The 13,599-nt window shown below is 33.1% G+C and overlaps 1 protein-coding gene across 1 annotated transcript; it reads left to right on the forward strand.

Moving 5' to 3' along the window:
• Positions 1-323: 323 nt before the first annotated feature.
• On the forward strand, positions 324-1,220 carry LOC111373083. Its single transcript, XM_022995554.1, has one exon. The coding sequence runs from the start codon at positions 324-326 to the stop codon at positions 1,218-1,220; it is 897 nt and encodes a 298-aa protein (XP_022851322.1).
• Positions 1,221-13,599: the final 12,379 nt, after the last annotated feature.

Raw genomic sequence — 13,599 nt, forward strand, 5'->3', positions numbered from 1 at the left:
AATTTTTTGATCGTTATTTCACTATTCTAGTCATCATTTTTGAATTTTTATCTTACGAATAGGATCCACTTTATCTCTAACGATTAAAAAATTAATTATTAAAATCCCCATCAAACAAGTAACTGGTCTAGAAATAAAAAGACGTGAGGTGTGTACAAGAAGAAAAATCCCACAAGATGAAATCAGCAGTTGAATCTCCCTCCAAAATCACCAATAAAATGCAACATTTGTTTAACTAATGTTTTTTATATTTATTTTCCTTCTGTACGTCCTCCATAAAATTTCCAATCCACCATCACCTCTCTCTCTCACAATCTTCTATGATGCCTCAAGTTGATCTTGACAGGAAAATTGTCTGTGAAACACTCGCAGACGAAGATTTACCAAAAAATGAAGAGATCCCAGACTCTGCCGGCTCGGTTCACGTGCCACCGGCGCCCGACTATCCACCGGAATCCTTCTGGCTTTCGAAGGACGCGGAATATGATTGGTTGGATCGAAACGCATTTTACGAGTGCAAAGAATCCACCAGGGGCAACTCCAATTCTACCAACTTGAACCCGAGTATCATCCCAAATTCGAATTCTAATTCTCAGCGGGTTCCGGTTAACTTCAAATCCAAAGTATCGATTATTGGATTGCCCAAAACCCAGAAAACTAGTTACGTTGATTCCAAGAGAAGGTGTTGTAAACCGACTAATATAAGACTGTTTCCGAAACGGTCCGAGTCGGTAGTGAAGAGGGCCGACTCGGTGGCTGAGCCGTCTTCGCCCAAGGTTTCTTGCATGGGAAGAGTTAGATCAAAGAGTGGGAGGCGGAGGTCAAATTCATTGAAAATGAATGCGGAGAAAACAAGGGCTAGGCGAGAGAAACAAAAAATCGGGTTTTATTCTAAGCTAATGAGCGTCATTTTTTGCATGAAGGTTCATAGCAATCCGGTCCGATCGGGTAGTCGAAGAGTGGTGGTGGAGGAGGCGGTTGAACCTCAAAGGAAGAGCGTGAGTGTAAAACTACGCGAGATCCCGGTAAGTGATTGGATTGGGAGGAATAAAACGGTTCTCTTCGGGCCGGCGGTCCGGGTCTTGGACTGCGAAGGATTTAAATCAGGCGATTTTGACGTCATTGGATTTAGATCGGAGCGTGGGACTACGGCTGGAAAGTTGATTACAGATGGCGCGTACAAGTCATGCGTGGAAGTTGAAAGAGGAGCCGTTGGATAACGTGGGACGTTGATGAACTGGTTTCCTCGTGGATCCGTTCGGGTGAGAATACGGACTCAAGTTTTTGTTTTTGTTTTTTTTTTTTTTTCATTTTTTGAATAGTGTAAGTGTTTTGGACTCGTTTTCTTTTAGAGTGTGTTTGATTGACATGCAAAATATCATATAGAAAAGAAAATGTTTTTTATCTTTTGTGGAAAATAAAAATCACCTCTACCCAAGGAAAATATTTTCCTTAATACAAGGAAAATTAGGCATATTTTCAAAAGTTGGAAGATGTTTTCCATGAAAAAAAATAACAATCAAACACTTCAAGTAGGAATTTGGGTGGAAAACTGATATTTTTCATGAAAAATAAATGTAATCAAACACACCCTTAGTGTAAAATAATTGTACTTTTTTTTTTATATCAGTATTTAAAAATTCCCATTTTTCTTATTAAGCACCCTATGTCAACAAGCCCGAGTAATTAATTAACTTATTTCACATATGTGAGATTGGAAAATTAATGAATCGAGAGAGAAACAAGTAGAATAATTGTAAATGTGGAAATTTGTTCAACATTGTGGAACTTAGAAAATAACTCAATTTATCTCGGCAAGAGGTGTCGTCTTGCCATTTCAATAAAGGATCATCTCTCAAGTGTCATGATCCTTTGCTTAGAATCGAAATTCTCGATTCAAAATTGTCAACTTTCCTTTTCCAATTCGTACCGTTTCAAGCAGTTCACTTTGTATCTTCACCTGGCAAGCTTCTCGCTTGCAAATTGTATATAGTCGAAAATGAATTTGGGGAAAAGAAAATGAATTTTTAAATAATGGAGTTCAAACAAGGGTTTAGTGTTTAGGGAAACCCATTTCTCTCTCTCTCTTTTTGATTGATTCGTGTTGATTCAAAATTTTATTAGTATTTTTGTGAGAGGACTTATTAGCATATTTTGACGGTTGAATGAGTGGTTGGTTTATTAAACTCCAAACATAATTTGGATCGTAAATTAAAGATACCAACTTTTCTCGGTACAGTATTTAATCGACTGACAAACCTAAATGATAATTTGAATTATTTTTTTGTTAGGAAGTGTGTTCGAGGACAGTACAATCAGTTGACCAAATTAAAGAGCAACAAAAATAGTTGTTGTTTTTTTTTTTTTTGATATCTAGGTATCCACCTTACAGTGATTAAATCTTGGAGTCTACACCTTGACCCCTCAAGTTGCAGACAAGTTAAACCACAGGTTGTGCCCAAACTGACCAGTGCTCAAGAGCCCCCAACTGATCTGTCAAAGTGCCAAGCAAGTCGTATTTTTCATCTTTGCACATTGCTTTCCAGTAGAGCTCGTGCCTTCCAAAATAAATATTGCCTTCCAGGAGAATATCTGTCTTCCAAGAACTTTTTAGAAATCGAACTCATGATCTCTGATTTGCCACCTTTGAAGCGCCCTTATTTTTGCCAGTTAGAATGTGCCATGGGGGGCAAAACAAAAATAGTTGTTGGTCCTTAATTAGTTAACCAACCTAAGAGAGTAGGAACTATTTGGACCAGAATTTTCAACTCAATGATCAAACTATAAAGTACATGTACTCAAATTTCATGTGCACTACAAATTCACTCAAAGGTCCGTCTGTAAGTCCCAATATATCACCAAAGCTAGTTAAGCAATTCTTCAAGATACCAACCGATATAACATCCCGCTAGCAAATAACATCAAGTCATCTGCGAATGCCCAATGCGTGATCCATAGAGGTGCACATTTAGGATGGAAGTTGAATTTCCTATTCTCGATAGCTCCCTTCACCATTCTAAAAAAATATTCAAGGCACAACACAAATAAATGCATGTGTTCACGTTATATTTATGTACTGAATTGATTTCTTAAGCATTAGGTGACGTGGCACGCTGTAATAGGTGGTGTAATCAATTTCGTAACTAACCATTATCTCCGTCCACCTATACATGTGCACAGAGAGGCACCAAGACAGAGACTATACCCTTCCCAAGCCATTGGTCAAGGTCTGTGAGAAAAGAAGTTGCCAGGCAACAAATCAAAAGTATACTCTTTTCCAACTAATTAAACATAGTGAAACTCAGATTGTATTGCTTACAGTCAGTAGACCTAGAGACAACAAAATTGGAACCTTTCCATCACCTACAGAAAAAGAAAATCAACAAGAGTCCCTGATAATACCGTTGTTGAATTTGCAGGAAACGAAACAAGCTAATACTGAATTAGAAGACATCAAAAGTACGATAGACGTTTCATCCAAAGGGTGGTATCTGTCAGATGGTTAAAGATGCCGCTTAAAAGAAAGCTAGTTAAGAATCCCCCGCAAAATATCTGGATTTTGGATGCAAAACCATTTTGAGGCTAACTTCTTAGAAGCCCAAAGACCCCTTTGATTTCAGAAAATTCCAGAATATCATAACAAATCGAATTACAAAGACCAAGGGCTATGGTAAAATAATTCAACTAAGTACTTAATGATGTCATCTGATTCATACATAGAAACTCCTGTGCTAGAAATGTGGAACATATGAAGTTTTAGCTACATAGAATTACTGAGTCCTTTTGAGAGAGTATTTTCTAGATTCAGAGGAACAGGTATTATAATATTGATATGCGGTCGATACAAACAAAAACAGTTCAACTTCCATCACACTCTTTACTCCTATTCATGCAGTATCTAACCAAGTAAGAAATTGTGTTTTTCCACCCATCTGTGCAGCCCTATGACGAAAATTTGGGCCATTTCTCGGACAAGGATAGAATAACACATCAAGGTCCAGAAACGCAACAATTCCCCGAACCTGTAATAACAATAATTTTCAATTCATATCACGAAATGTACATTGAGAATGATTTGCAAGATGCAGCAACTAAAAACTATGTATGCTCTTAAACAAAAGTGTAAAAAGTCCATGAGATTCTATTTATTGCCAAAATAACCATAATCAATTGATATTTTCCTTCAGAAAAATGTCATCCCTTAATCTATAGGCAATTTCCTCTATTATTTCTATTAGGAATTATGGATAAGCTAACAAAAAAAGACAGAATTGGGGGCCCCGTGAAGCCAAGGGTATAACACCTGGTAGAGAGACCCTTCCAATATCTTCTTGTCATCCCCGCCCCCCAACCCTTTTTTATTTAAAAAAAAAAAAAGTGGAGGAACTCGACAACTCATCTTTGTTTTAGTAGTCTTTCAATGGCATGTTTCGGTCCTCCAAATGCATCCAGCAAGAATCGAACCTACGAATTTTCCTAGCGCTTTACCCTAATAATTTAAGACAAACTAAGAGCTGTGTAGCATAACATTTATATAAACACCCACAAGAATTAAAGGCCTATTTTCTCATTTCATGTAAGATTGTGCATGTGGATGACTAGACACATGGCTAAAAAGAATTTCTTACTCGAAGCCAGAAAAGAATGGGATTACCTTCCAACAAAAGGGAACATCTGAAGAAAGTCCACGCATCATAGATAATCCATATTTGAAGAGAGCAACATATGCATTTAGTCTTCATACAAGAAGAACCACATGGATATAATAGGGAAAATGAAAGAGCCTAATGACCTAAAATTAAAGAGCATAATCTTCGGATGGAATCTCATTCTTGGAAACAAAAGATGCCGAATACCTGCCATAAAGGAGAGGAATGAGAATTTAAGAAACATAGTAACTAGAAAGCCTCCAAATCCATATTTCTTATTACTCGAGCTGCCATTTTTAGATTAACATGCTTCATACACGATAACTATCCAAATATCAGAGTGAGTACTAAACATCAGAACTGGTAATCACAAGCTGCTCGCTGGTTTAATTCTGTTTTATCACGTGTTAAGTTGGGTAGTTTCATCTTTGATACCATTGACAATGTGACATAATGATGTCACTAAACAGTTAACTTGAATGCTACTTTCTGAGCAGAAGTCCCAGTTATGAACATTGCATATGCATTGCCGACCTCGTAAATTATTCACCTATCTTAATTATCTCTAATAATATTGGAATGAAGTGTTTTTAGCAAATTATTATTTACCTTTCTTGTGGTTCCTACCAGCTCGTCCCTTTAAGCCAACTCCAAGGAGCTATGGCTAGAAAAGCATATATAACTCAACGACGATTTTATAAAAATTCAAGAAATCACTAAACGAACCCATATTTCTAAGTTCCATTGCATTCTCAAAATTACCGCCTAAATCATCAAGAGCACAATAGTTTGTAGAAAGAGGCAGAGTATCCACAGAGATACTTATTCAGTTATTTGAATGAGAGAGTTACTTAAAATGCCTTTGCTTTATAAAGAAAAGGGATGAAGACGAAGACTTGTTAATACATCGATCCTAAAATCAAATGACAGTGAGTGGACATACTACAAAATTTTTTTATCCTTGTTTGGGATAGTTTTCCATCTCAACAGGCTCCAATACTTCGCTCAGATGTGACCCCTTCTTGCACGTAAAATGAAGCAACAACATATAAATGTGTTCTTTTGTAATCGTAACCAGCAAGGACCCTTTATAAGCTTATACTAATAAGACTCTGATTAAGATTTTGAGGTACCTTTTCAATGAATAGACGATGGAAATCCAACTTTTTCTCACACTGAAGTTACTTCTGATTAAATAAGTTCATACACTACATCTCCTCCATCTAGAATTCACCTTATGAGCAAAGCTTTTAAACTATTTTAGTTGACAGTACATTTACGAGGCCCCACAATCTTTACAAAAAATCATAATGAATCTCGCCCAAAATCTACATGACTATGCTTTGCACTTCACTTTTAACACAAACAATTGAACACTAAGAAACGCATAAACAATTAAATGAAAACAGATATTCATGTATTTACTATTTAGTGTTTACATGTACGGAGACAAGTAAATAATAAAATTCACTAAAATTTATTTCAAGAAAAACTTAGTTAAAACATTACCCAGAAACAAGCACATAGTAAGGGCATCTCCAATGTGAACCCCAAATCACCAAATTGCACCATTTTTTGGTGCAAAGTTGCTCCAATGCAACATTATACTTTGCAACATTTTGATGCAAAATGGTGCAATGCAACACTATTCACTTTGCACCAAAATGATGCAAACTGGTGAAGTCTATTTTGCCTATTTTTTCTCCTTTTCCAAATAATTGATGAATTGTAGTTGTATCATTTGTACTATATATTTTTAAATACAATAAATTATTATTATTATTATTATTATTATTATTATTATTATTATTATTATTATTATTATTTGCATTTAAAATAAAATTTAAATATAAGAAATAATAATTAATAAATTAATTAAAAGAAGAAAAAATTTAAAATAACACGATTATTTATTAAAGTTAACACGAAATATATTAAACAACGACATAATGTTGGTGCAACAGTTCAAGAACGGACGGAAGCGCCAAGTCTGAAAGTTGATTTGGTTGAAGACGAAAATCAACATTTTCAGGAATTTCTTGCTCGTCATAGATAAATCAAAGATAAAGAGGCTCACATTGCACTTCGAAATGCATTAATTGATCATTTGTGGAAAGAACGTATGAATTCTGAGAATTAAATTGCAAAAATTTTGCAACTTCGTAATATCGTAATATCCAAATTTCAAATGCACTGTACTATTTTCCAATGGCCTGATTTAATATTTTTGTTGTTGTAGTGTTCTATTAATTGTACTATATATTTTTATATTTATTAATGAATTTAATATTTTTTTGTAATTTAACGTAATTATTTATTTAATAATTTATGTATTTATAAAATAATTAAATAAATAAGATTTCAAATAAAAAAATTATAAAAAATAAAAATAAAAAGAAAAAAAATGGTTAAACATTGTTCGTTTGTGTAATGGCTGAAAATAAATTTTAGTTTTATGTAAAATTGTGCAAAATTTGGTGTAGCGCTGAATATGAAAAACCAACACAAGAGAAGCCCCCAAAATGTCAAAAACCTTATCGGGTTGGACCGAAAGGGTTGGGCTTGGGAGGATTGAAGTTAGGAGGCGGCAATATAAAAAAACCCGAACTATGTTCCTCTTTGATGCTCACAGAGGTAGAAGCGACAGGGGTTTCTGAAGAATTTGTTGATGATTGTACAAAAAATACTCTTTTGTTAGACAATTTAGTAGTCGAAAGTGGCGCCTAAAAATTGGAGTTGGAGTAAAATTCAGTGCTCCGACCATCATTTTCTGGCAAGAAACCCGCGGAGATGATAGTTTTAGGCGATGGGAGGTTGTTTGGGTTTATTATTTGAGTAGTGACTGTGGCTATAAATCGAACAGGTAATACAATTAATAGGAATATTAATTTATTTTTTTCCGAAGCATTAAAATATTTTTTCTAATGATAAAGATGCATCGAAATATCTTTTAACTATTTTTTATATTTCAACCACACATTTATAACTATTATTTATTATTATACACACATTTTGCGGGATCTATTACTATTAAATTTCATTGAAAATAATTGAGCCATTACATCGTTGTGCATCATTGTGCTTCTTGAAAACGCATTATCCTGATAATTGATGAATAAAATATGTTTATAATATTATTGTTTTCTTGACCTAGATTGGGAGCCTTACGTCGTAATCGAGAAATTTTATCCAGAAAAAAAATTATCTCAATTACATAGCAAAATTTCTCAACGAGATATCAAGGAATCAAGAATATTGAACTCACGAAAAGTGGTAGTCGATTTAAAGTGTTCTCATTCTGTATACTCATCATTGTAGAGATGAAAATCACGAAGTGGAGATACAATATAAAAATACTATTGTCAATATTTTAACCCATTTAGTGCTAAATGTGTCAATTTACGTCAAACATTAGGTCCAACCTAGATATGGAGAATGATCGAGATTGGATTTTATACCGGGGAGAACTGGATAGATGTTTAGAAATTAACACGATGGAGCCGACTAGGGGCAGTCTTGTAAATTTTCACTCTTACCACCTTTTTTGCAGGTTGAAAAGTCGAATATTTACCATTCTAAAAAAAATTCTAGAGGAATTCAATTGGGAGGTAAACGGAACTTTAGAAACTGAAACAATAATATTTGGTTAATACATCAATAAATATTTATATTTGCCATCCCAATCAAGAAATTCAAACTTTTACAAGTGTAGCGTTCATGTCCCTAATATTTTAACATAATACATATAGTATCCTTACCTAACGAAAAATATCTGTTTAGGCATGCACATGATGTTCGATTAAAAGTGTAAAATTGTCTTAAAAAGATTTCCTTTATTCCAAAAATCAAATATTAAATATTTTTCTTCTTTAAAAAAATAAAATAATTTTAAGATTTCAATTAAATATCACATGGGTGTTGAGTGATCATTAAATTGATGTTTTCAGTCAAATAGGATAACATGTGCATAATACTAAAAAGTTAAGGGTATAAATGTCACGCCTATCAAATGTAGGATGAACCCTGAAGGAAATTTATCCTAAAAGCCAAAGAAGAAATATGGAAGAACCGGAATTGGATTAAATTGTTAAAACTTTATATACCCCATTTTCTTTTCTTTTAACATATCATGCCCACAATCCCACCCATAGGAAAGTTTTAGAACAGCTTTAGAGCTTATTTGATGTAATTATTTATTTTGCTAAGAGCTTATCAAACTTCATTTTTAACACCAATTTCATTCCATCCACAATTTTTATTCCTTTTTAACCACATATCTCATGGATCCACTAACTTTTATCAACTTTATTTATTAAAAGTGTGCATCAAACGATCTCTTATTCTCTCATATTCTCATTAGGAATCAAAGCTCAAATAATATTGCTCTTGCAGGTGCCATCATCTAGTAATATATGCTTCAAAAATTTCTAAAATAAGCAATTTAGTGGCCTTATGGCTTTCATTTTCTTTCCACGTTTTGTTGATTAAGACACTACTTTACATTGATAGCACAATAATATGGACAGTGATTTTTATTCAAGTTGGATTATATTAACTAAACAAGAGTCCAACAAAAGATCTCAATTGCATCAAGAACAAATTTGTTCCCACTTAAATTCAATTTGCATTTGCACCAACACATAATTATATCCCCTTCAAAATCTAGACTTAGGTTCCATATATATTCCTTTCCAAGTAAAATATTAGAAACATGCTAGGTGTACAACCTAGTTAACAACTTGATTTACAATCAATGAATTGACAGAGATCCACGCCATATACTTCAAAAATTGTTTTTTTAATCAATGGTGTGAATCCCACACCTCACTAGTTGTCAACCAAGTTTTGTAAAACTTGATTGTACAACTAGAATAATTCAAAATATTATCTCCACATGATGGACCACTTGCAAGTGCAACTTGGATCTGCTTCACAAATCATGTTTAGTCCATGTTTGATGCAAATTCTTTAAAATGCATTGGTATCTATTTCATTTTCAATCACATACATTCTCTCAATAAAATAATTTTTCACGTGAACCCATAACTTTTCTCAACTTTTTAATTACACATTTTTCCAAAACATCACTTTTCATAAAATTTATTTACAAAAAATCTACATCAGTCATGCATTTATAATAGAATTGGAAGGTCATAAATGCATAAGAAAATAATGTGCAATATTCAAATGAGCAATGATATTTGTACATCACTGTGTATATAATGGTGTACAAATATATGAAATGAAAGAGAGATTATAATAACGAATAATGTTGTTTGAACAGGCAATTTCTTGATAGAATGACTTGACTATTTTTTATTCACAGGTGTATTTTTTTTTTTTAACTGTCAATGGATGATTGCCAAGTGTTGTCAAGTGTATTTGTATATAAAAATATGTCATTGAGTCTGTTCTTGTAGCAGAATTGTTATAGCGACTGAATATTTTTTCTTTCCAAAATAATGCTATTTGTCAATAATTGTGTACATATTAGTTTATATATTGATGATGTCATAGAGCGAGAGAGAGAGAATGAAATAAAATGAAATCAGTTAATATCAACCATATTATCACTCTATATATCAAATTGTCATCATTATGTATAAATAGCATTATTCTTCTTTCCATCTTTCTTTTTTCCCCCTTTTTTCTCTCTTCCATGTCATCATTATATACACAATGATGTATAAATAACATTATTCATTTCAAATATCCTAGTTACTATATGTTTATTTTTAAATAAAATGTCATCTCTGGATGATAGGCCATTTGCACATGCAATGTGAATTGCATTCTTTCTAGTTATGTTCAATTCAACACAACAAACATGCACTTTAATTATTGAGAATCTTTTTTTCGACTTAAGTGTAAGGGCATAAGTTCATAAGAATATAACATATATGTTACAAAAATCATTGTTGCCCTGACCGTGAAACCGAATATAGTAATTATTAAGTGCAAGAACACTATGAGAAGCACTTGTATAATATTCGATCACATAGATAATCTATTGAATATTTACTATTTTGGAAATCATTGCACCAGAAGCTGAACAACCTGGTTGCACAAAAGTTTCTGGCATACAAATTATCACAGTCAGGAACAACTGGACAAAAAATAGGCAAACATAGCAGTACTTAATTAAGAAGAGAAATAATTGACTATACACGATGAAAGGCATCCTAAACTGTAATATGCTTGAGAATAAAGAATGCAAGGAAAAATGGGAATCCATTTCATGCGGCCTTGAATAACAAGAATAACAAAATTCTTGCCTTGAGAATACTTCCAGTAGCCTTTACTTTTGAGTAAGATTCTAATATTCCATTCCTCAGAATCCCACTTTTTCTCAACACACACACACACACACACACACACACACACACAGAAACACATCCTTTTCAATTTCAAATACCATTCCACTGTCATTATAATCTTGTTAGTTTTTCTGCCAATACAATGAGGGGTCAACAAGGTGCAACCAATCAACATTTTACACCAGTTCTAGTTAATGATTGAATTGCACACAAATTTATTCTCAAATGCTATCAGATTCTTCAATTGCAAATTATCCTATCAAAGATGAAAGAGTAAAATAATGAACAATACTTTTTAAGTACAAGAAAGAAGACAGGCCATGTTCTCTCTTCTAAAGTGGAGAATATTGTACATACATAACATGTATATACAATAAAACTTTTGAATGCAATGATGAAAGCTAATAGCCATTCCGTATAATCAAACAATGAAAAGAACGTACGGCTTTATGGCAACATCAAGGAAAGAAAACTTAAGTACTTGTAAATGTACCATTACTAGAAAGATTATTGGGTCCAGCAAAGAGACTTGAAATAGAAGTTGAAAAATATTCATTCTATGTATGATTGTACGACACTGCATTACTAGCCAAAAGCTCTATGAATTGCAATAATAGGGTAACCGTAAAGTGCAAGAATATAGCAAATAGTTGGCGTTAATCGAATATCGTACCACAACTCAAATGACCAACAAACATTACCGTTCATTCTCTTAATTACAAAAATAAAATAAGAGCTTCTTAATAAAAAATGTATAGAAAAACAGATTATGAAGTAACTACTTTCCTGTGGGTAGTTAGGAGTGAAAAACAGGAACTAAAAGATCTTAAGGGTGTTTTAAATCATGGAAAACTTCTTGAAATATACAGACTTGATGGTGTCTTTTCTTACAGCCTACCAGAATTTAAATTTTAAAACAATTTAGCCTCCGTTTGGTAGATATATATAAATCAATATATAAAGAGAAATAGTATTGGATCACACAAAATGTGTGGGTAGTTATGACCAATTTATAAATTGTAATCCAAACGGAACTTCAATCATTTGGCCTGAAGATCTAACAATTCTAATTTTTTTGACTGTAGCAAGTTATATTTTAATTTTTGACTTGATGAACCCTCATTTTCAGCTATATGATCTTAAAGTGTCAAGTGATTAATCAGATTAGAGCTGGACCACTAAATCTCTAGTATAATGTAAATAAAATTGACAGGCCAGATTTTTGAAGATACAAGCTCGTCGAGTGCTTATACACCATCAATGCCTCACTGGCACCATATAGACCAGGTTGCACACAGGCGTATAAGCTCAAACAGTGCTTTCCATTATCCTTACATAAGTGAGCAAGCTGCAAGTGATTTTCATACCTTAGTAAGACAAAATGTCTATGAAGTTCAATTACTTTTTTTTCCAACTCTCCATTTTCCAACTTTGGTTAACTAATTAATTTTATACCTGTCTTATCTTTAATATAAGACAAATATATAATGTATTTACTCTTGAACTAAAACTCATTGATTTTGGAAAAGTTTCAACAAAGAAACCAAAATGAGAGTTTTAGTGATATGCACAAGACTTTCCATATTTATCTATGTCCAGTATACAATTATGTTCGTTTGTGCAAACAGAGCTCCAGAAGAAACTTAAAAATTCATACCGGATCCTTAATATACTTACAGATGATATAATGTATGTACTAGCTAGTCTCATCATGACCATTTGATGATGCCGGTTGAGAAGCGTCATAACATTTCCCATCTGCAATTCAATCCTAATATCCTATCCATTTGCTATCAAGCTATTGAAGAATTCTGCTTTTTAACACTTTGCATAAAGGTTTCAGAGATTCCTCCAAATTGCATAAAATATCCTCACAAATCCGAATCAAATACTCTTTCCTCAAAAGCTTAAAGGAGCTAATGCACAGACATTGTTCAGGCCTTCAAGGGAAGAGAAGAATTTTCTTTCATCAGATCAGAGATAATGTAGGACAGAAATGATAAATCTTGTCATCCATTGTAGAGTATTAGTAATGAGTAGGAAAACCCGAATATTGGTTGAGGTGAGGTTATTCTCCTTCAGTAGTTGATCATGTTGAGTATTTTACTATATACATGCATAGAAGATTAATTCTCAATTTAAGACATGAAATAAGATACATAGTGCAACATGGTTATAGATTTGGTACGTCGATCATGGCTATGGAATGAAAGATAACATGATGAATTCAACGTAGGAGTATGCTGTGTGAATGATGAACACATTTCATAAGTTTCTAGCAATAGGTAAATATAATTATGCACGTAAAAGAATAGGACCAATAAGTTAATTTAAAAGTCATATAGTTTTTATGCAATGTAATGTAAATGCTGGTCACACCCTATCAGTGAAGACAATAATTTAAGCAACCAAACGTATGTCATACATACACTTGTGTTGATAAAATCCTTTAATCCATATTCATAATGACAATGATCTAAGAAGCAACTCAATGTATGTCATAATACATCCATGTTGATAAAATCCATTAACCCCAAAGATTAGAAAACATAATCATGCAGAGTGAGAAAAATTAGTAGATTCATGTCCAAGTATCTTCGAAGCCATTTAAGCTCAAGTCAAGGGGAAAGCAA

Source organism: Olea europaea, chromosome 2 (assembly GCF_002742605.1).
Source record: "Olea europaea var. sylvestris chromosome 2, O_europaea_v1, whole genome shotgun sequence".
Lineage (NCBI taxonomy): Eukaryota > Viridiplantae > Streptophyta > Magnoliopsida > Lamiales > Oleaceae > Olea > Olea europaea.